At 38.2% G+C, this 21,521-nt stretch overlaps 1 protein-coding gene across 1 annotated transcript; it reads left to right on the forward strand.

Moving 5' to 3' along the window:
* The first annotated feature begins 22 nt into the window (after positions 1 to 22).
* Positions 23 to 20,689, forward strand: LOC101850248 (3-keto-steroid reductase/17-beta-hydroxysteroid dehydrogenase 7). The gene is made up of 10 exons (XM_005099338.3): positions 23 to 249; positions 3,346 to 3,549; positions 4,942 to 5,034; positions 6,890 to 7,004; positions 8,159 to 8,289; positions 9,533 to 9,608; positions 11,304 to 11,408; positions 13,694 to 13,750; positions 17,425 to 17,523; positions 18,690 to 20,689. Exons 1-10 carry the CDS (start codon positions 194 to 196, stop codon positions 18,777 to 18,779), a joined length of 1,026 nt encoding a protein of 341 aa, XP_005099395.1. The 5' UTR covers positions 23 to 193; the 3' UTR covers positions 18,780 to 20,689.
* Positions 20,690 to 21,521: the final 832 nt, after the last annotated feature.

Here is a 21,521-nt window from a genome sequence, read left to right on the forward strand (position 1 = left end):
ATTCGGATTTTTTCTTTATCTTGTTCAAGGGACATTACTTCCGCAATTTTTTTCGATCGGATGATTGTGAGAGGAGAGAGGGAGATATCAAATTTTATCAATATAACAGTGTGGAAACGACAGACGAAAGTCAGGTTGCTCTGAGCAAAGTGAACTTTTCAGTCCTTCGAGATATAAAAAAAAGAATCTTTCGATGAATGCTATGGCAAATTCCAGGCGAACAGTAGCAGTAATTACTGGTGCTAATGCGTATGTACTGATTTACTCCATATCTTCTTCGAAACTTTTTGTTGTTGAATTGTTGATGAATAAATGGATGATAAATGAATGAATATAGATTCTATATAGATCTAGATCTAGATCTAGATCTATATCTAGATCTATATAGAATCTATAGATTCTAAATCTAGATCTAGTGCCTTGATTCTAGATCTGATATCTAGATTTAGGTCTAGTGCAGTAATTAACGATTTGGGGGGGGGGGGGGGGGGGGGGGGGGGGGGGTGCTGTCAGTGCAGTGTCAGTCTCAGTGACAATGTGAATCATGAGCAGTGTAATGATTGCAGTCAAAATCACAATGACAATGCACCATCAGTACCCCCCTCCTTCCCCCAACTCCCTGGGCCTCTCCTCTCCTCCTGTCTCTTTCTCTCTCTCTGACTCTCTCTCTCTCTCTTTCTCTCTCTCTTTCTCTGTCTTTCTCTCTTTCTTTCTCTTAGGGAAGTGGCTATTCAGTAATACGATCGACCTCTCACCCCTGAATGTGTTCTCAAAACTTTTTAAAACTGTTTCTCACCTGAAAATTTTAAACACATGGATATCTCTGACCACACAGTATTTTCAACACAATCATCCATTTGCATGGTTGTTGGTTTCTTGAACCATAATATATGTAATTCCAACTTTGGTTTTTTACAAGCCTGCAATTAAAATTTGGCCGGCACTATTTCTCCGAACGTTCGGGAAAATAAAGCTGGACACTATTTCTCCGAACGTTCGGGAAAATAAAGCTGGACACTATTTCTCCGAACGTTCGGGAAAATAAAGCTGGACACTATTTCTCCGAACACTCTAAAATCACATCCTTTCCCGCAAATTTCGGATATTATATATATAGAGTATAGGCCTACCAAAGATTGTTTGTATACAATATGGTTCAATCGGTCCAAAAAAATGTCCGCAGTAAATATTTATATAAAGAAATGCTACAGTTCCAAACAGTTTTTTGCTACAGGTATGACGTGTTGCCTATGAAGGGTGCTGCTCTTAAACTTAATGTATTGTGTTCACTCGTGTGCTGTCTAGATCTAGATCTACGGAGGGTTATTGATAACGACACATAGAACTAGCTTCTGCGTTTGTCGCAGCCGCGACCAATCAATCGTGGCTCGATTTATTGGCATTTTTTGTTCGGGGAATAAAAGTCAAATTTAACCGAAAGAAACCGAACCTCTTTACTTTTGAAAAGAAAGTTCACTTAGCTTCACTAAGTCTCTTTCTCACTTGTTGTCACCCCGTTGATTTATTGAGTTACTTTTATTTTTCCCTCTTTGACTCTCTTTGTGGTGTTTTATTTTGTTAGTGTGTAATTTTTTTTCTTGTTATTGTTCTGATGTGTTGTTTTTCTATCAATTTTTTTGTTGGGGAAAAGGGGGGGGGGGTGTTACATACTTGCATAGTGTAACGTCATTTAATTTGATGTTCCTACCTTCATTAGATTCTAAATATATATACATGTACATGTATATATATATATGTATATATATATAGATAGATTTATGTCTTATGTTAGAGTGTACGTTCCACCAAAACCGATTACATGGACTGACACTGTGATTCCATAATTTACATGTAATATCCTGTACTTTTTTTAAAAATGTACGCACATTTATGGTTAAAACAGCCAATCTTCTTCGGACAGGTGGACACACGCCCTTATTTGTTAATTTTTGTGGTTGTTTATATGGACTGTTCTAATTTTGATTTCATCCTGTTGTGAAACCTTTCTTTTTCACGTTTTTACACTAAAAAATCTCTAGATTAGCTCTTGAAAATTGAAATAGATATAGACCCAAAAATTTGCTCCTGTGTGTGTGTGTGTGTGTGTATGCATGTGCGTGTGTGAGTGTGTCTGTGTGTGGTAGTAAGTGTGTAAGTGGAGAGTGAGGAGTGTGTGTGTGTGTTTGTTTTTCGGGCTTTATTTCAGCCTTTATTCAGTAACATGACAGTTCAAAGTATACAAAAATAGAAACACAGGATCCATTCACTCCAGGGCTCATGAGTCGTTCCTTTCTTTCAGTTTCACTCATCCATCCAATTCCCGTGTTCTCTCACACACCCCCCCCCCCCCCTCCCTCCAGGCACACACTAAGAAAATCTCACTCATCCCCTTGCACCCTGCGAACCATGGACAATAATATAGGCAAAACACTGCCTTAGCCACATTCCTTTCGTTCGTGAGCTGTGGACCAGGCCAGGAGGGGGGGTCGGTGTCGTCTTCACTTCTTGTAGTTGCTGTCGCCTGTGGGTACACTCGTACATTCATCCTTTCACCCGCTCTTTCACTCACACTGTCTCTCCATCCACAGCTCAGCTCGTCATACGTTCAAAAGTTGCCCACTGATCATGTTTAGTTAGTGTGTGTATAAGTTTGTGTGTGTACATGTGCATGATGGTGGTGGGTGTGCGGTGGGTGTTACTGAAGGGTGTATGTAGGCGGGCTTGCCATGCGGTGTTCCTTCCAAGATCAGAGGCCAGAGGGGCAGAATGAAAGTTGGCGCCGAATTCTCGCTATAAATATTTGCAAAAAATCATGAGACCGGAAGCCGGAAACCGTTCGGAGAAATAAAGATCGGCACTATTTCTCCGAACGTTCGGAGGAATAGTCACCGTTAAAATTTAGCAGTAACTTAAGAAAGCTGGTAGTAGATCTATCTTCCTGTCTGTCAGGGCCCACACAACTCAAGGAAACAATTTTTTCACCCCACATTCATTAGCGTCTTTCAACTGCATGGCAAAGAGTCTAACCATCATGTCATCATGCCAAAGAAACCTGTTTTGAAAAGCTGAATAGCCAGTCGTACTTTTTCCTTGTGCCAGTAGGGGAGGAAATTATTTGATGTCACACACTATATAGATCATGCTGTAGTCCTTTATGTATTGAATGTTGGATTGATTGTAGTAAGAAGGCTTTCAAGTTACAATTTCAAACAGGAGTCGCATCATGACCTTTTGGTAGGTTTTATTCGACTTAGTGCGACGAAAAACAGACCAGACAATGAAAAAGAATAACGAACAGTGAGACATCAGTGCGAGACCAAGCTGTTTCTCCTTTCCTCCACACAGAGGCATTGGGTATGCCCTTGCAGAACGACTCTTGAAGAAATCTTCAAAAATTCATCTGTGTCTTGCATGCCGCAATAAAGCTCGGGCAGAGGAGGCAGCAGACAAACTGAAACAGAAGTTCCCCGATGCTGACGTTGACATTGTGCTTTTGGACACTTCTAGCGTGGCTTCAGTACATCGAGCAGCAGCTGAGTTGAGAAATCGGTGAGGTTTTTTTGTGTCTTTTTATTGTTGACAGAGCACTGCTCGTGTTCTGGGTTTATTTGTGAGTTTATTCTTTATACTGTATGTTTTATTTCTTTTTGTTCAGTTTTATTATTTAAAAGAAAAACCACTTTACAACTCTTTCAGGGTACTAACTAAGCATGTAATTATTGCTTGTGTTGTCAAAATGGTACTATATGGATGTAATGTTTTGATAATGTCATTTTTTTTAAAATCTCTGAAGCGTACTTTGTGAAATCATTACATTGTGTGTTGCATTGATTGAAACAAGCTACAATTTTATACAATCTGCTCTGCCTTACCCCTGGAGCCCTCAGCATATAATTACTTTCCAAATAAAAAATAAAAATTTTACCATTCAGCCCCCCCACCCCACTTCTGTCTCTCTGTCTCTCTGTCTCTCTCTCTCTCTGTCTCTCTCTCTCTCTGTCTCTCTCTCTCTCTCTCTCTCTCTCTCTCTCTCTCTCTCTCTCTCCCTCCCTCACCCTCTCCCTCTCCCCCGTTCTTTCTCTTCTCCTCTCTTTCCCTCCCCTTTACTCTCTCTCTCTCCCTCTTCCTCTCCCCCTCTCTTTCTCTCTCTCTCTCTTTCTCTCTCTTTCCTTCTCTCTCTCTCTCTCTCTCTCTCTCTCTCTCTCTCTCTCTCTCTCTCTCTTTCTCTCTCTCTCTCTCTCTCTCTCACTCTCTTTGAAAAGCAATGCTCTTTCTTCATGAATTTAATTGTTCAGGTGACAATCAAATGTTGGAACCAATCATTCATTGCCAACATAGGAAAGAGTAAGCATCTCCTCAGCCCACGGTCAGTCTACAGTTGACAGCAAGCTTTTCGGCCTAATACTTGTGGTGAAATTGAAGTTTAACATTTTTTTGATTGTTATTTACATCATTCCTATTTAGAGCTAGTTGGGGATGGGTTGCTTCTGCCCTACCTGAGAGGTTTACAGTAATAATAATGAATCCATGCTCTACAGCATGCCCTACCTATGCTTGGTACAATTAGTAACTATATCACTCAGAAATGTTACCAGCTTCTGGGCAGCATGCAATGTGAGCTGCCGATTGCACACGTTCAAACAACGACAAACTGACAAGATCTTTCTCTTGCCCATAGCTGAGTGCCGATTCCCACCTGGGCAAAGTGAGGAAAGTTTGTGTAAAATGCCTTTCCCATAGACATAATGTGAGGCATATGACAGGATTCGAACCAACGACCTGACAGTTGAAAGTTCAAGAGCCTAACCACTAGGCCACTGACATCACACTGGTGGGAGTCTGCCTTTTAGAACAGTCTTGGGTTACATACGTGTATAGAAATTCAAATGTTTAAAGTTTCAGTTTTACATTTATGATTTTTTTACCACTCTACCTCCCCAGGTATGATCATATTGATTATCTGTATCTGAATGCTGGGATGATGAAGGTAACAGGTGTGGATTGGGGATATTTCTGGCGTGGTCTCTTTTCAAGGTATGGTCTCTATATGCCAGGTGATAGTTTTGTTTTCAATTCACTACTTTTAAATTTGAACTTCCTCTATATATATAATGTCTTGTCTTTCCTCTTTCCTCCTCAAATATTATACGTGGGTGGTTGGCAGATATTCAGCTGTGGTTTGCTTCTTCTTTCCTATCAAACATATATCGTCCTTATCTCTCCTCCTTTATTTTTATGTTTGATACTCTCTTGCATCACCCCTAAACTTCGGCACTTGTATGACTTAATTGTATTGCAAGTGCAGTTGAATGCTTACTACTATAAGAAAAAAATGATATATACAATGGATACCGCTGAAACCAAGAGCGGTCAATCTGAGACCATCGGTAAACCTAAGACCGTCAGTAAACCTAAGAAAAAGTAGAATCCCCTTTTTTTTACCATGCTATTTGAGCATTCTGTCTAAACCAAAAACACAACTAAATTGTAGAAAATCCAGTGGTGCAGCAAACTTGGGTTTAGGAGGACTCCACTGCAGACCTCTATTGTTTCTATTTTTTGGTAACACAGTTTTGTGAATCACTTCTTGTTGAGATGTGACTGTCCTTCATTAAGCTTCTAATTGTCACTTATAATTCAATAGCAACCACAATTTAAACTCGATGTAGCCCCGTAGTTCTTAATCGGGGATCAATTATTGGACCCCAGGGGTTTGGTGGAAGTCAAAACAAAAACGCTGTTTTTGTGAGCTTCCCTTTCTATTCACCAACTCGAAGGTTTTGGTGAATTCACGAAATGTATTTGTGGGGTTCAGTACCTCCAACAAGGTTAAAAACCACTGATCTAGCCATGTAGTAGAGGCATATTCAAAACGTTTTTTCAACATGTGATGACTATGGAGTTACCATTTACCATAAAATTGATTTTGGATTAACTCGCAATGTTTCACAACTAAAACAATATTTTTATTCTCATAATACGAGTTTTAGTATAGTTCTGAGGGGAAAAAAACAGCTTTAAAAAAGAAAAGAACAGGTTTTTAATCTCAAAGAAGAAAAGAAAAAAATAACTTTTAGATATCAAAGAAAAGGAACAGCTTTTAAATCTCAAAGAAAAACTAGAGTTTTTTTTAATCAAAGAGCACAGCTTTTAAATCTCAAAGAAAAAGAACAGCTTTTAAGTCTCGTAGGAAAAGAACAGTTTTTAAATCTTGAAGAAGAGAATAATATTTAAATATCAAAGAAAAAGAACAGCCATTAAATTTCCAAGAAGAAGAGCAACTTTTGAATCTCAAAGAAAAAGAACAGCTTTTAAATTTTAAAAAAAGAACAACTTTTAAATATCAAACAAAAAAAATAACTTTTAAATCTCAAAGAAAAAGAACAGCTATTAAATCTCAAAGAAGAAGAACAGCTTTTCAATCTTAAAGAAAAACAAAAGTTTTTAAATATCTCAAAGGAAAAGAACAGTTTTTGAATTTTGAAGAAGAGAATAAATTTCAAATCTCAAAGAAAAAGAACAGCTATTAAATCTCAAAGAAGAAGAACAGCTTTTTAATCTCAAAGAAAGACAAGAGGTTTTTTTAGTATCAAAGAGAACAGCTTTTAAATCTCAATGAAAAAGAACAGCTTTTAAGTCACGTAGGAAAAGAACAGTTTTTAAATCTTGAAGAAGAGAATAACTTTTAAATCTCGAAGAAAAAGAACATTTTTTTTAAATCTCAAAGAAGAAGAACAGCTTTTTAAAATCTCAAAGAAGAAGAACAGCTTTTGAATCTCCAAGAAAAAAGAACAGCTTTTAAATCTGAAAGAAGAGAACAAAATCTCTTAACAAAGAACAGCTTTAAAATATAATATCCAATCTCTTTTTCTGCCCCCTCACCCCACAGCCGAGTGTTCTACATGTTTGCAACAGGGGAAGGACTACTGGTACATGAGGATGAGGTCACGGACGACGGACTTCAGGGCGTCTTTGAGACCAACCTGTTCGGACACTATGTGCTGGTCAGTACGAGAGAAGGCTGTTAGGTCGTCATTTTCAAAAGTACAGTAAATGCTGTTTTTACAATTTTAAAGGAAAGCAAAAAAAACTAAATTTTGTTATCAAGAAAACAACATATACCTTAAAGATAATAGGGAAGTTATTGTCGAAATTGTTTCCTTAAAAATATTGATTGGGGATGTTTACAAAGAGTGATTTCTTGGGAAAGACTACAGCATTCAGCATTTTGGCTCTCCTGTAAAATTGTTAAAACTGCATATACTGGACTTTAAAAAATAATGGCATTGTCACCCTGGCTAAATTCCAAATTCTAAATTTCCTACTGTAAAAAATATCCCTATCACTCCTGTGAATTAGTAAGACGCACATTTATAGTATAGCTTTCTTGATTCCTTAAAAAAAATTCACTACTATTCAATATTCACTAGTCGCACCATTAGCTCTTTAAACCCCTTCGAACACTGAGAGCGTCCGGTGGTGATAACCCTGTTCTCAATCGGACGCAAACGTCTGATACTTTTTAAAAATATCATATTAGTGACAACTGTTTCATTTCATTTGGTGCTAGTTTTTGCTTGTTTTTCAGAACTTTTCCTGATCCAAGTTTTTTAGTAATGACTAAGACTTTGTTTCCACAATTTAAAAGTTGGAGGCAAGCTTTTGGGGTTGTAATGAAACTTAGTGCACTAGGTTTAGATGACTGTGAAAAAAACTCCGGGAAATGGTGGAAAAAGCTCCCGGTTTAAAGAGTTAATAGCTTAAGGGTCCATGACTTTGGGATATCTAAACACAGCGAATAGGTTGCATATTTTGAAGATCGCTCAGATGGTTTGCTTTCCTTTTTTTGAGTTCCTTTAATTTGTTTATGTGTACTTAGTTGAGATTACAGACTTGTATTTTTTTTTTATTCGTTTTTTTAATCAAACTTTTGTTTTTTCTTTTTTGAGATTCCCGTCATGTTTGTTGGATTTTTTTTCCTTCTTCTTTCCTATCAAACATCTAGCTATCGTCATTATCTTTCCTTCTTCTTTTTTATGTTCGTTACTCTCTTATATCTTGTAACACCTCTAGTCTTCTGGCCCTCATATGACCTTATTCAGTTGCGTGAGCCGTAAAACCTCTACTATCACAAACAAGTCTTTTTTTTTCTGATCAGGTGAAAGAGTTAGAAGACAGATTGGGCTCGTCGGCGTCCGACAGATACAACAGATCCCAGCTCATCTGGACCTCCTCCAGTAACGCAACCAGGAAAAACTTCAGCATGGAGGACCTGCAACATGAACATGGGTATGGAACGGAAGAGATGATGCCCTGAAAATGGTTTTAGTTTCGCTACTTAAGTACCAGCAGAAAGTTATTTTATTTTATCGTTCCTTATTTTGTCTTGTCTTGTTTTGTCTTGTCGTCCATCTTAATCGTTCCTTATCTTATCTTGTCTTGTCTTGTCCTGTCTGTCCTATCTTGTCTTGTCTTGTTCTGTCTGTCCTGTCTTGTCTTGTCTTGTCTTATCTCGTCTTGTCTTGTCGTCCATCTTTATTTTTTCTTATCTTATCTTGTCTTGTATTTTTCTTTTCTTGTCTTGTCTTGTCTGCCTTGTCTTATCATATCATATCTTGTCTTGTCTTGTCATCCATCTTTATCATTTTTTATCTTTTCTTGTCTTGTCTTATCTTATCTTGTCTCTCTTATCTCATCTCATCTTGTCTTGTCATCCATCTTTATTGTTCCTTATCTTGTCTTGTCTGTCTTGTTTTGTCTTGTCTTGTCTTGTCATCCATCTTCATCGTTCCGCATCTTATCTTGTCTTGTCCTATCCTGTCTTGTCTTGCCTTGTATAGTCTTGTCTTGTCTTCCATCTTTATCGTTCCTTATCTTATCTTGTCTTGTCTTTTCTTGTCTTGTCTTGTCCTTGTCTTGTCTTATCATGTCATCCATCTTTCTCGTTCCTTATCTTATTATGTCTTGTCTTATCTATCTTGCCTTGTCTTGTCTTATCTTGTCATTAATATTTATTGTTCCTTATCTTGTCTTGTCTTGTCTTGTCTTATCATATCATCCATCTTTATCATTCCTTGTCTTGTCTTGTCTTGTCTTGTCTTGTCTTGTCTTATCATCCATCTTTTCTGACCTGTGCAGGTCACAACTCTTTTGTTTATGTTGCATGGAAATCATGATCTTAGGATGAAGCAAATCCTTTTGAACCATATCATTGTTAACTGTTTTATTTAGAGTATTTACTATTACAGGAAACATCAGTTTAAGGGCTTGTTAATCTTTATTTTGTACTTTCACCTCAGATCTTTCAGCAGTAGTTGTCAAGAATCTAGTTTTTAATAAACAGCCAAAAAAACCCATCTTTTAGAAATCACTCATTCTGAAATAAATGTATAAAGGAGCAATGATATATTTTAAGAGTCCTATATATGCATGTATATTCATTATTTTGGGGAATACCCATACCGTATGCAAAGTTTTTATCACCTTTTATCAACTGGGCTCAATGTTGTTTTTTTTGTTTGTTTTTCTCTAGCAAAGATCCCTACAGCTCTTCCAAGTTTGCTATGGACATTTTGAGTGTTGGTCTGAATGATTCAATGAATAAAAGGGTAAGTCTTTGCTCCACAGATGGTGCAACAGATCAGATGTTGTTGTGTTATATGAATGATTGTGTGTATGTGTGTGTGTTTGTGAGTGTGTGTGTGTGTTTATGTGAGTGTGTGTATGTGTGTGTGTGAGAGAGAAAGAGGGAGTGTATTGATAATAGTGTCATCAGCTTAAATAGGGAAAGTATGGGAAATGAAGTTTGGGGGGTTTTTTCCTGTCAAATGTTATGAGTGTTATTTTCAAGGACAACAGAGTTTTTCTTCTGAACTTCAGTTAGAAAATGTTTTGTGGGTTGTTTTTGTGTTTAGATAAAATAAAATGTGTAACATACCAAAGCTTTTGCGGGGTGTTCTGTATTTGTTGTGCTTTTCTATTAATAATAAAATAATAGCAATTCAGTTTCATGGTTTCATTCTTCTATCAAATATTGGCTCTCCCTGAATCGTGATATTCTGTGTTCACAAGGCTACTATACCCGGGGTGGTGCCACTGGCTGAAGTGTCTTTAGACCTTTCCCAAAGGGGGGACATTTCTCATTCATGCACAGTAGAATTGTAAATGGGCTGATTCATCAATGTCACGCTCATACCTGTGCCTGATCTACAACAGGGAACTGCTGCTTTTTCTTTCCTAATCCTTACTATTGTAATTTTTCCTCTACTTCTTTTGTATGTTTGTCACACTCTTGTGACGGACTCTTTCCGGGGTGATTTGATAGTCGAAACAGACTTTGTGCTGTTGAAGCTAGAGAGGTGGGGCAAAGTAAGTCTGATTCCCTTTAAGGACTTCTCTGTTGACACCTACCCCTTGGCGCTCATATGACCTTATGCAGTTGCGAGAGCCGTAAAACCTCTACTAAACTAAAAAAACTAAAAGGCTACAATACACTGCACCCTACCTCTCTTTCTGGTGTCTATGACTAAAGTAAGGTACAGAAAATCAGGGTGGGTGGTTGGCGGGTGCTCTGGTGTGGTTTGCTTCTTCTTTCCTATCAAACATCTATCGTCCTTATCTCCCCTTCTTCTTTTTTAATGTTTGTTACTCTCTTGTAACACCTCTAATCTTCTGGTGCTCATATGACCTAATGCAGTTGCGAGCGCCGTAAAACCTCTACTAAAAAAGAAAATCAGGAAAAGGGGTAAATGAGACTGCTGACATAAGCCAGAAAGTGCCTCTCAAGTGCCGTACTCTTTATGTCATGTTGTGGAATACTTCTCAAATAGTTGGGCAGGAGGGGGGGGGGGGGGGGGGCTATCTTGTTTCATAGTCTTGTGATTTATCTCAACAAACATCATGAGAGTGGGTGGTTGGCGGGTGCTCTGGTGTGGTTTGCTCCTTCTGTCCTATTAAACATCTATCGTCCTTATCTCTCCTCCTTTTATTTTGTGTTTTTTACTCTCTTGTAATATCCCTAATCTTCGGCACTTATATGACCTTATTGTGTTGCAAGTGCCGTAAAACTCTTACTCAAACTGAAAAATATCATGAGTGGTTGGAGGGTGTTCTGGTGTGGTGTGCTCCTTTGTTCCATACAAACAACTATATCCTTATCTCTCCTCCTATTTTTTGTTTGTTACTCTTTAGTAACACCTCTAATCTTTGGTACTAATGTGACCTATTTATGTTGCAAATGCTGTAAAACTCAGATGTACACATTTTAAAAAACAAACTAGAACAGCAAACATAATTTTCCTCAGAATGTCTACTCCCACGTAGTGTGTCCAGGTCTTGTTATGACCAACCTCACCTACGGCATACTTCCAGCTTGGTTTTGGACCCTTATCATGCCCTTTATTTGTCTGGTGAGTCAATAGAATACAATCAAACCTGTTTTTTATAGGCTCTTGTCCGAGACATTCACCTGTACAAATGACCACTTCTCACTTTATGCGTGGGTGGTTGGCGGGTGCTCTGGTTTGGTTTTGCTCCTTCTTTCCTATCAAACATGTATTGTCTTTATCTCCCCTCCTTCTTTTTTGTGTTTGTTTCTCTCTTGTAACGCCTCTAATCTTCGGCACTTATATGACCTTATTGTGTTGCAAGTGCCGTAAAACACTTACTAGAACAAACCTTTTTTGTTACTTTCTTGTAATATTTCTAATCTTCGGCACTTATACGACCTTATTGTAATGCAAGTGCCGTAAAACATTTGCTAAGACTAATCGCTTTATGCTTCCCATCATGTGTATTATTTATATTATAAATAATCACACTGTCCAAGACGTTCACCTGTCTAAGACAACCACTTTTCTCCTATAGGTGGCCCTTGTGGACAAATGAGACTCCTTTCTTGTAATTTTTTTTTTTCCGTCTTTGTTTTATTCTTATACAGAAATGTTACATTTTCTCCCATGTGGGCCAAATCTGTTCGATTGATTTTTGTTGTTGACATAATCCTACTGCCAACATACATCGTCATCAAACCATTAACACTTTTCCTCTCATGGGAGGCCGATGGGCGACGCTGTGATATAGCGTGTATGGCACCTGTATCCTGGTCAGTGGGGATAAGTGTTGCGCGCTCTGGGCACTGAGTGGGTGGAAAGTGTTAAAATGTACTAAGTTCAGAGAGTAAAATGTTACTTGAGAGAGAGAAAAACTTTAATTCTTTTAACAATTATGCCTTCATTTTGATGTAATTTTTCTTGCTTTTTTCAACATTTATAATCTGAATTTTGACCAAATATTTCTTGAGCCCATGCCGCCGGTACCGTTTAGAATAATGACTAGCCCGTCAGTGTATGACGATGACCAGAGAGGAGAATATTTCAGAAGAATTTGAAGAATTAAAGATTAAGGTGACGTGTGGCTTCTGCTGTGGCTGATGAGACCAAATCTGGCAGAGAAAATTTTCCACTGAGACTGGATTTAAAAACTGCTGAAAGAAAAAAAGTACGGACTTACTTCATTAAATAGCTGGCTGGTGATAATAATATGATTATGTGCACTTCCCACATATTGATTGAAGCAACACCTATAAGATCGCTCACATGGGTTTTCTGCCCTGGCCATGCAGGCGTTAAGGGAAATGAAAAATCAGACAGACTGGCTTGTGAGGCCACCTCAGTTGACAGCACGGTTCAACCAGACAGGGTCGAGATCCTGAAATGTCTCTCACCAGCTGATTGAGGAGGAAGATAGGTAGGCAGAGACCAATACTGCTGTGGAGAGGATGATGCTTTTGTTAATACAATAAGGAAGTGGAAAATCTAGCATCACTGCAGGAAAGAACAGAAGAACGTTCAACCAGACATGCACTGGCACAATCAGTGGAAAGACCCTCTTCGACATTTTGGAGAGAGCAACGGAGCATCAATGGACATGTCCGGAATGCAGAGATCTTTCTTCCTGAAACAATGAAGAGAAGAGAATGTTGAGCCGAATGCCTCTACTTTCCCTGGCCATATGTTCTCCTACTAAGGATAAATACTCTGCTAATTTAGCAGTCATGACATCTCAGAGTATTCATTTTCTTTTATGAAACAGTAAAAAGCATAGAATCTTCCTGCATATTTCCCAGCATTGATTGAGAATTTGTATCTAAAAGATGCAATGGTAGTATCAAGGGTTTCTCCAACTAAATACAAGAGGTTCTCTCACCCACATTTCTCTATCGGTAAAAGTATGTGAAGGTCTATTTGGTAGATTTCGATCTAAGAAGCACTCATTCGCCGAACATGCTATCCTGTGTATGAGTTTTAGATAAGATAATTCAAGTACACTTCATTTGAAATGAGTGTTTGGTGGATGCTTTCACGTGCTCAGCTCTTTGTCTTCTTCTCTTCAGATGGGCCAGGATGAGAGAGTGATGCTGACATTTCACCCAACTTTCCCTCTCTATTATCAATTTCATACACAACTCAAGACATCAACTACAACAACTCTTCTCTAATATTACTCTTATACTCTTATCTTAATCCTCTCCTCCTCTCTTCACACAATGAGACGACTGTCGTCTTGACCTTTGTCCACTAAAATAACCACAAGTGGACAGCCTACTTTCACCCTTTAAAATTATTGTCACAGAGATATTAGTCATTAATTTATGCTGTCCTATTTATTTTAATTTATGCTTTTTTTTTTCCAGCTTCGTATTTTTGTGCCTGGAATGACATATAGTGCCCCCAATGGCGCTGAGGCTCTGGTGAGTGAGTTTTTATTTGGTGTTATAAACTGGCTTCTTTGGTGTAGCGGTTAACACTTTGCCATCACTAGGCTCACATAGTAAAAACCCTTGCCATCAAAGGCAAAAGCATATTGGGGAAAATCCAAAGTAACTCGGTGGTATTCATCGCCGATCGGCGAGATGAGGCGGCAAAGTGTTAAGTGTTTCACTGTCACACATATGAGTTGCAAGCTCAATTTCCTATTGGGGAGAAAATTTATCTCAAGTATCTCAATCTTTCTGCTGGGACGTGTTCCTCTCAACCAGGTTTGGCCCTAACAGGCAGTTTGGGAAGTCCGTCCCCTAAGTGATGGAAATTGTTGTGAAAGGGGCGTAAAAACACTTACATTATATTTTTTTTTTAAATTTGGTGTTATAAGTCTCTGTCTCAACAAGCTTTGATAAGTTGAGCTTTGGGGCACTTGCATGTTCTGTGGGTGGTTGGCGGGTGCTCTAGTGTGGTTTGCTTTTTCCTTCCTAACAAACATCTATCGTCTTTATCTCCCCTCCTTCTTTCCTTGTAACACCTCTAATCTTTGGCACTTTTATGATTTTATTGTGTTGCAAGTGCCTTTTCCACACAAATTGTAAGATCACGCTGCGGCAGGTACATATTTTTACCATCTGGCATAAGGCTTTAGTCAGAATGAGCATAGATGTGTGTTTCACTTAGAGTATGTATCTATATATATCTCCAAAGGTCTAGTATTTAAATTCCTGCATGTGGTTGAATGATGCATTTGATGTAAATGTACATTTTGTCAGCTTTACTTCTCTTTTCATATTGAATTTTAATGAGAGTAATATATAATTATTTTCTTTTGTATACCTGCATGTGTTTTTATGGTCCTGTACAGCCATGGAAAATTTATCTCAGGGATAATAAAACTCTTATCTTATCTTATCTTTATCTAAAACTCTTACTAAAACTTTTTTTTAAAAAGCTTTGATAAGTTGAGCGTTGGGGCACACGCATGTTGTACTGACATGTTGTTGTTGTTGTTCTTGTGGTTCTTGTTCTTGTTCTTGTTATGGATCCAACAACACCTAGGCGTTCGTCTTGCTGTTCAATGCCTTCCTGTGTTACAGGGATACGGGTGCACCATCCAACAAACACCTTTCAACAATAGTGCACAGGAATCCCAAGTCAATTTAAATTTAAATTATGTGTAAGTCATCATGGCCTTTTAAGACGACGTGCCTTCTTCAAATGTGTTTATTCTTTTTATTTCACTTTTGAGTTTTGAAAAATTATTCCCGTCTTTGCATGGATATTTCCTCTCGATGTGTCGATATCAATGACTTTAGAGTGTCGTGGAGACTGTTGTGCCTTTATCAACCCGGTAACCTAAACCCATTGACCTGCTGACCTGACCTTTATGAAACACATTTCCTGTAAACTTTATCATCCCTCTGATAGGGCCCTGGTTCGATAAGAACAATCTGGATCGGTCTGATAGTGCTAACACTTTCACTTTGTCACTTTGATACTTGTGGCTTCAGGCTGCTAAGCACATCCCCTATTGACATCCCTAAGTTGTTTTGCCTGAGGTTCTCAGTTCTGAGTCTTGCTTTCAAGTTACCACACAATATACTGCAGACCTTCTCAGTGGGTGATTGGTGTGGTTTGCTTCTTCTCTTCTATCAAATATCTATCATTTTTATCTCTTCTCTTTCTTTTCATCTTGTGGGTGGTTGACAGGAGCTCTGATGTAGTTTGCTTTTTTTTTCCTATCAAACATCTTTCATCTTTATTTTTCCTTCCCTTTTTTTTTTTTTTTTTTTTGGTTGTTTTTTTGTTTTGATTTTGTTTTGTTTTTTTGTTCTTCTCTTGTAACACCTCTAATCTTTGGCACTTATATGACCTTATTGTGTTGCAAATGCAATAAAACTCTTACAAAACTAAAGCCATTTCAGCTAACTGCACTTAATCTCCTTCTTGGCCTGTCCTCTGGTATGGTTTTCTCCTTCTTTTCTATCAAACAGCTATCTTACGTACCTCTCCTCCTTTTTTAGTTGTATGCTAGTATGTAGCAACACCTCTAAACTTTGGCACTTATATGTATGACCTAATAATATTGTGTTGTGAGTGCTGTCGAACTCATAGTGAAAATTAATGTGCAGTCAAATTTTGTCATCAAATTTTTCATTATCACAAACTTCCCTATCTATAACTCCACACCTATTAAACTTTTGTGCATAAAATAAAATAAACACCAAACTCTGAGTAGTAATGAATGCTGCATTCCAATAAACCTACAGCTTGATTATAAATAGATAAGGTGGATCTGCTGGGGTTTCGAAGATGGGCACGCTTTACACTAAGAGTTAAGATAAAGTAGCAGCATGTCTTCGTCATAAGTTATCATGTATGTGTGAAGAAACTTGCTGCAAGTTTTCGTGAATATAAGAGGCTTTAAGTCTTTTTTAAGCAAAGAAAGTGGGAGAAACTCATGAAACTGGCACACAGACACGAAAACACACCTCACTCATATTCAAGATTCAACGACGCAGTCCCGTTCCTGCTACACTCCAGTGGATGGGTGGTTGGCAGGTACTCTGGTGTGGTTTGCTCCTTCTTTCCCATCAAACATCTGACCTGTCATCCTGATCTCTTCTCCTTTTTTTGTGTTTGTTACTTTCTTGTAACACCCCTAACCTTCGGCACTTATATGACCTTATTGTGTTGCAAGTGCTGTAAAGCTCTTCCTATAATTGAACACTCCAATGGTTGGTATATTTTGTGAGTGGTCTGTTTCTTCTCTTTCTGTTTACTGTTATCGTCCTAGTTTCTTCTAAGGGAAATGTGATGGTTTTGTGCTGGAATTTGCGGGACAGCCCAATAAGAGTATGAGAGATTTGTTTCATTCAAGTGAGTGGTTGGCAGGTGCTGTGGTGTGGTTTGCTTCTTCTTTCCTATCTAACATCTACCGTTTTTATCTCTCCTCCTTCTTTTTCGTGTTTGTTACTCTTTTGCAACTCCTCTAATCTTCGGCCCTTATATGACCTTATTATGTTGCAAGTGCCGTAAAACATTTACTAACGCAAAAAAATGTTTCATTCAAGCTGTGTGGGTCACCACTTATTTACCTTGCCTCTGTTGTGTCTTTCTAGTGTTGCTCTCATCCAGTGTCTTGTCTGTCTGTTTCTCTTTTTCCCTCAAAGACAAAAAATAGGGGTGGGTGGTTGGCGGGCGCTCTGGTGTGGTTTGCTCCTTCTTTCCTATCAAACATCTATCGTCCTTATCTCCCCTTCTTCTTTGTTATGTTTGTTACTCTCTTGTAACACCTCTAATCTTCTGGCGCTCATATGACCTTATACAGTTGCGAGTGCCGTAAAACCTCTACAAAAACTAAACTAAAAAAATGGGGCCCTGCACAGTGGCAACGAGCCATGGCATGTTTGTGAAACTTCTGTACTGGTGTAATGTTGTGTATTTATGTATATAGTTATGTCTTTATGAATATAAGTGTTTCTAATTATGTGTTTATGTATGTATTTTTGCCTTTGTAACTCAAACTTCTCTACAGGGATCAATAAAACATCATTAAAAAAAAAATTTTTTTAATGAACATTGTTGTGTTGATGTACTTCTCTGTACTCAAACGAGCTCATTCAAGCTGCCTGTCTGTCTGTCTGTCTGTCTATTTCAGGTGTGGTTGTCGACTCAGGATCCGGTAAGCCTTGACCCACAGGTCAAATACCAAAGCTTCTGCGGGGTGACTGGTCATTCCTATGTGAACCAAGAGAAGGTGAGTAAGGAAGGTGCACTTCTTCTGCTTTTCCATAGTGTTCTTCCTGTTTTAACGATGTGACTGTGGGTGGTTGGCGGGTGCTCTAGTGTGGTTTACTTCTTCTTTCCAATCAAACATCTATCGTCTTTATCTCCCCTCCTTCTTTTTTGTATTTGTTACTCTCTTGTAACATATCTAATCTTCTGGTGCTCATATGACCTTATGCAGTTGCGAGCGCCCTAAAGCTTCTACTAAAATTAAAACTAAAACGATGTACTGGTTTCTTGGGAAAATGTAGCACAGAGGTATGGTGCTCACCTCTCATGTCAAAAGTACTGTGTTCTAATGCAGTCCATGCCGGCATGTCCAATTTTCTCTTCTTCTTCTTCTCCTGATTCTGCTTCCTCTTCCTCTTCTTCATTTAATTTTCTCTCCTTCTCGGTTAAAATAAAAACCTTCTTTCGTTCAATCATGCACTCAATCTCATTCTTCCTCCACCTCCCTGATTTTAAGGTAGGTAAGATTAGATAAGCACCTACTCTTCTTGGATAGGGACGAATAATCTCAGAGATCCGGTGTGCATGTTGTGCACATTAAAGTTCCCTTGGTGGTTGAAAATCATAGAAGAGTAGGCCGTTAGACAACCACTCTGGCAAAATTTAGAATTTTAAAAATTCCCTCTCATAAAAATATCCGCTTCACACCTGTGAAATAGTAAACGTACCCTTGCGCCTTCCTTGATTTCAAATATATTGACCATGTTTCTCTATAGAAGCATATCAAGGAAGTGAAGATTTGAAAGGATGGAAGTAGTACTTGGGCAGTACTATTTCTATATGCCTACTGCCCAGACAAAGCAGTATCATGGAATTGCATTGAGATCATCTTTGAAGACGCAAAAGGCTACAGATTTTTGAACTATTTGCATTATCAACTTTTCTTGGTCTCATGTTCAATACAGGGTTTTTTTAACAATGTCACGAAAAGAATTGTGTTCATGTGGGAATTATGCCAACAGCACTACTGGCATTATGCCCTATCTCTTTTGGAAGTGAATACTTTGTGATTGTATCGGTTCTCATTGCTTCTGTCACTGCCGTTTGATCAGTTTGAATTTATGTCTACGCTTGAACTGTTTGGTTGTACAAAATAATCAACTGGTTTCTTTTGGATTTTTTTCTCAGATGAGTATAGGCGTAGATGAAGGCCAAGAGCTGATCAAGAAGCTGGACGAAATTGATGAAAGTTTGCAAAAAAAGTGTAGTAAAAATTAAAACGAGATTGTAATTAGTTAGGTATTATATAAGCTCAATATGTGATCACATTTATCAAGATGTAAAGATTGATGGTTTAATCTTGTTAAAGTCTCAATCAAAAATGTGAATTTCCCATAAATTTCTTTTACTCATTTTTTTTTCAAGCTATAAAGCACAGACTGGCAATAAAAGAACAAGAATTTTCTTTCAAGCCACTTTTGTTAAAAATCCGTAACACTAATGGAATACCTCGCCCCCTTCATATGACATTAATTTATTGTCACTGCACTAGCGAAATAGCAAATCTCATACCTTCTGCCTAGCTCTAAGCTTTCAATTGTTCTGTCAATTATTCCATGGTATTTTATAGTTCCATTAAGATCGGTAATTTTTATGGGGAAAAAATGGTCAGTTTTGTTTTATTATAAACATTTCCTTGGAAAAACAGTGGGGGTGTATAAGAGAGACCACGCTGTGCTGCTCCTCGTTTCCTAACCCGTACTGTTACTTTTGTTTGTAAACCTGTGATGATAAGCTTTTGCGAGGCGAAACAGCTGGAATACATTTTTAAGGCATCATGGTGAAATCAGGCCCTCGTCAAAATAATGAAATAGAAGAAACTGTCATTTTCCCGCTGGTATGAAAATTTTTATCAAATTTTTGGTTTTTTGGCTCGAAGCCTTTTTCGTCCCTTTAAAACACATTTCTGTAGGAATCTTACGGAAAAAGGTTAATTAAAAGCACAAAAATTGTAAGTTTTCAGTTACCAAGGAGCCTCGGGCTAGCTTTGGCAGCCATTTTCTCACTAATTTCATCTCTGAAACCAGGCGACCCCCACCTCATTCAATCGCAAATATTTTTATTTCTATTCAAAATGGATCTTTTTCCTTTAAAGCGAAACAAATGAACAAGCTTTAAGATGATACAGATAACTCCACGTGCCCAAAAATTGATGAATGCCTGATTCCATCATGTCGTGACATATTTTCAGGGTTGCCCGTTTTCCGGCTAAAGGCAAAAATCTAGGTTTTTTAAATCTCGAGGCTTTTCCAGCCGAGATCAGCGGAGCCGGGAAGTAATTTCTTTACATTAAGACTTTCCCCAATCCATTACACACATCAATGTGCAGTTATTGGTGAGTTCTATTTTTTTAATATTAAATTTAGGTTTTTCTAATAGGCCTAGGCCTATGCATTAAATATTTTGGCACATGTTAAAATCTTATCTGTTTTTAATGAAATGCTGCGGGCCGCACATAGAATTTTATACCAAAAAACTTTCAGGCATTTTTGTCAAGGCTGCTGGCAACCCTGTATTGTAGATAAATTGTCTCATGCGGCCAGAAACAATGGCATGACTTTCTGGTTTACCACTAGGGAGTTAATGTCCTACTAGTGAGCTGTTTATAGGTATAACAGCTTGGCTTTACCCTGTGATACTTGAATACTCGAATGTAGAACTGGAGTCTTAAGAAGACGGGGTGCTCCATGCTTCCTCGCCCCTCTTCATAAGGGTCCATTTCTGTGTGGGCAGGCTGATTGTCTCCATCATCAGCTGGTTGTTGTAGCGTCTGATGGGGTCACCCAGCCTGCTCCTCCTGCCTTCACCAGGTTGTACTCTCCTTTCTCAATCACAATCTCCTTCGTGAAGGAGTCCTCTTCACGCCTGCTGGCAGTGTGATCTCTGACAAGGTCTATTACAGTAGAAGGATCAAGGGTAAGCACTCCCTCTATGTTTGGGGAGCCTGCTAGCCTATCTGCTGTTTCATTTCCCTTGACATCCTGCGTGTCCTTGTGATACTTGCAGTTCTTATCTTGATATTTGGCTGTGCAGACACAGCTCAAGTAAGATAGGTTATAGGCCATTCCATGAAAATGAAACTGCAGTGACACATGTAATATGGGTATGATGGCCTACTGAAAAAAAAATAATTCTAAGTTGTGGTTGAGAGGGGAGTTTGTTTTGATTTTGTTAGGTTGCTTTTGAACAGCAACACCACCCCCCTCACCCTCACCCCTCCTGGAAAGAAGAAAAAAAAAGAATGGCTCTATCGCTTCTAGTTTCATTTTTCATGGAATGGGTCTTATAGTTTTGTGGTTGTTTCTTCAAGAATCATCTAAAGTTTTTCTTTACCCAGTCTTATCAGAATATTCCCCTCTGTTCAGAAAGATTTTGACTATTTTTCAGCTTAATTTATTCCGGTAGTATCACTTCCAGAATAGCTATGTTTATTGATATCTGACTACAAGTGTTCTGTTATGAATGGCAAAAGCACATTGATATAAGTTGTGTCCTCTGTTCTATGACAATGAGTTGAATGAAAAGAGAGAGAGGATGAGAGTTTATGAATCATGGAGAACATTTTTCCCCATTAACGCCTGCCCGTTTTGGGATGTTTAGACTTTAAATCGTCGTTGTCGTAAGCAGTCCACTTTTGTCCAAATTTTGAGAATTTTCAATTTTTTACACCCTCTCAAAGCTGTATCAAAGAAACACCTTTCAACATCAACAAAATATACTTTAATGCTGAGGTCAAAACTTATAATTTTCATGTTTTTCATGATTCCTGATAGAAACAAAACAACAAAACCTAGGGGTTTTTTTGTCTCTGACATTTTTAAAAGTACTCAAACGGACTTCAGTGGCTTGGTTATGACACCTACAATGATATGTTTAAATCGCTTTGTCGTTTGAAACACCAGGACTGGCATAATTTGTTTGTTTGTAGTTAGATGGCTCAGTGATTGCAAGTTTTTTCAA

This window comes from Aplysia californica, unplaced genomic scaffold (genome assembly GCF_000002075.1).
Source record: "Aplysia californica isolate F4 #8 unplaced genomic scaffold, AplCal3.0 scaffold00210, whole genome shotgun sequence".
NCBI classification, from domain to species: Eukaryota; Metazoa; Mollusca; class Gastropoda; order Aplysiida; family Aplysiidae; genus Aplysia; species Aplysia californica.

Excerpts from the sequence above, each read along its gene's own strand:
- LOC101850248 (XM_005099338.3), top strand. The coding sequence starts at position 194 with ATGAATGCTATGGCAAATTCCAGGCGAACAGTAGCAGTAATTACTGGT. Across the intron at positions 11,409-13,693 it reads TCATGCCCTTTATTTGTCTG|CTTCGTATTTTTGTGCCTGG; the intron begins GTGAGTCAATAG and ends TTTTTTTTCCAG. Across the intron at positions 13,751-17,424 it reads CCAATGGCGCTGAGGCTCTG|GTGTGGTTGTCGACTCAGGA; the intron begins GTGAGTGAGTTT and ends TGTCTATTTCAG.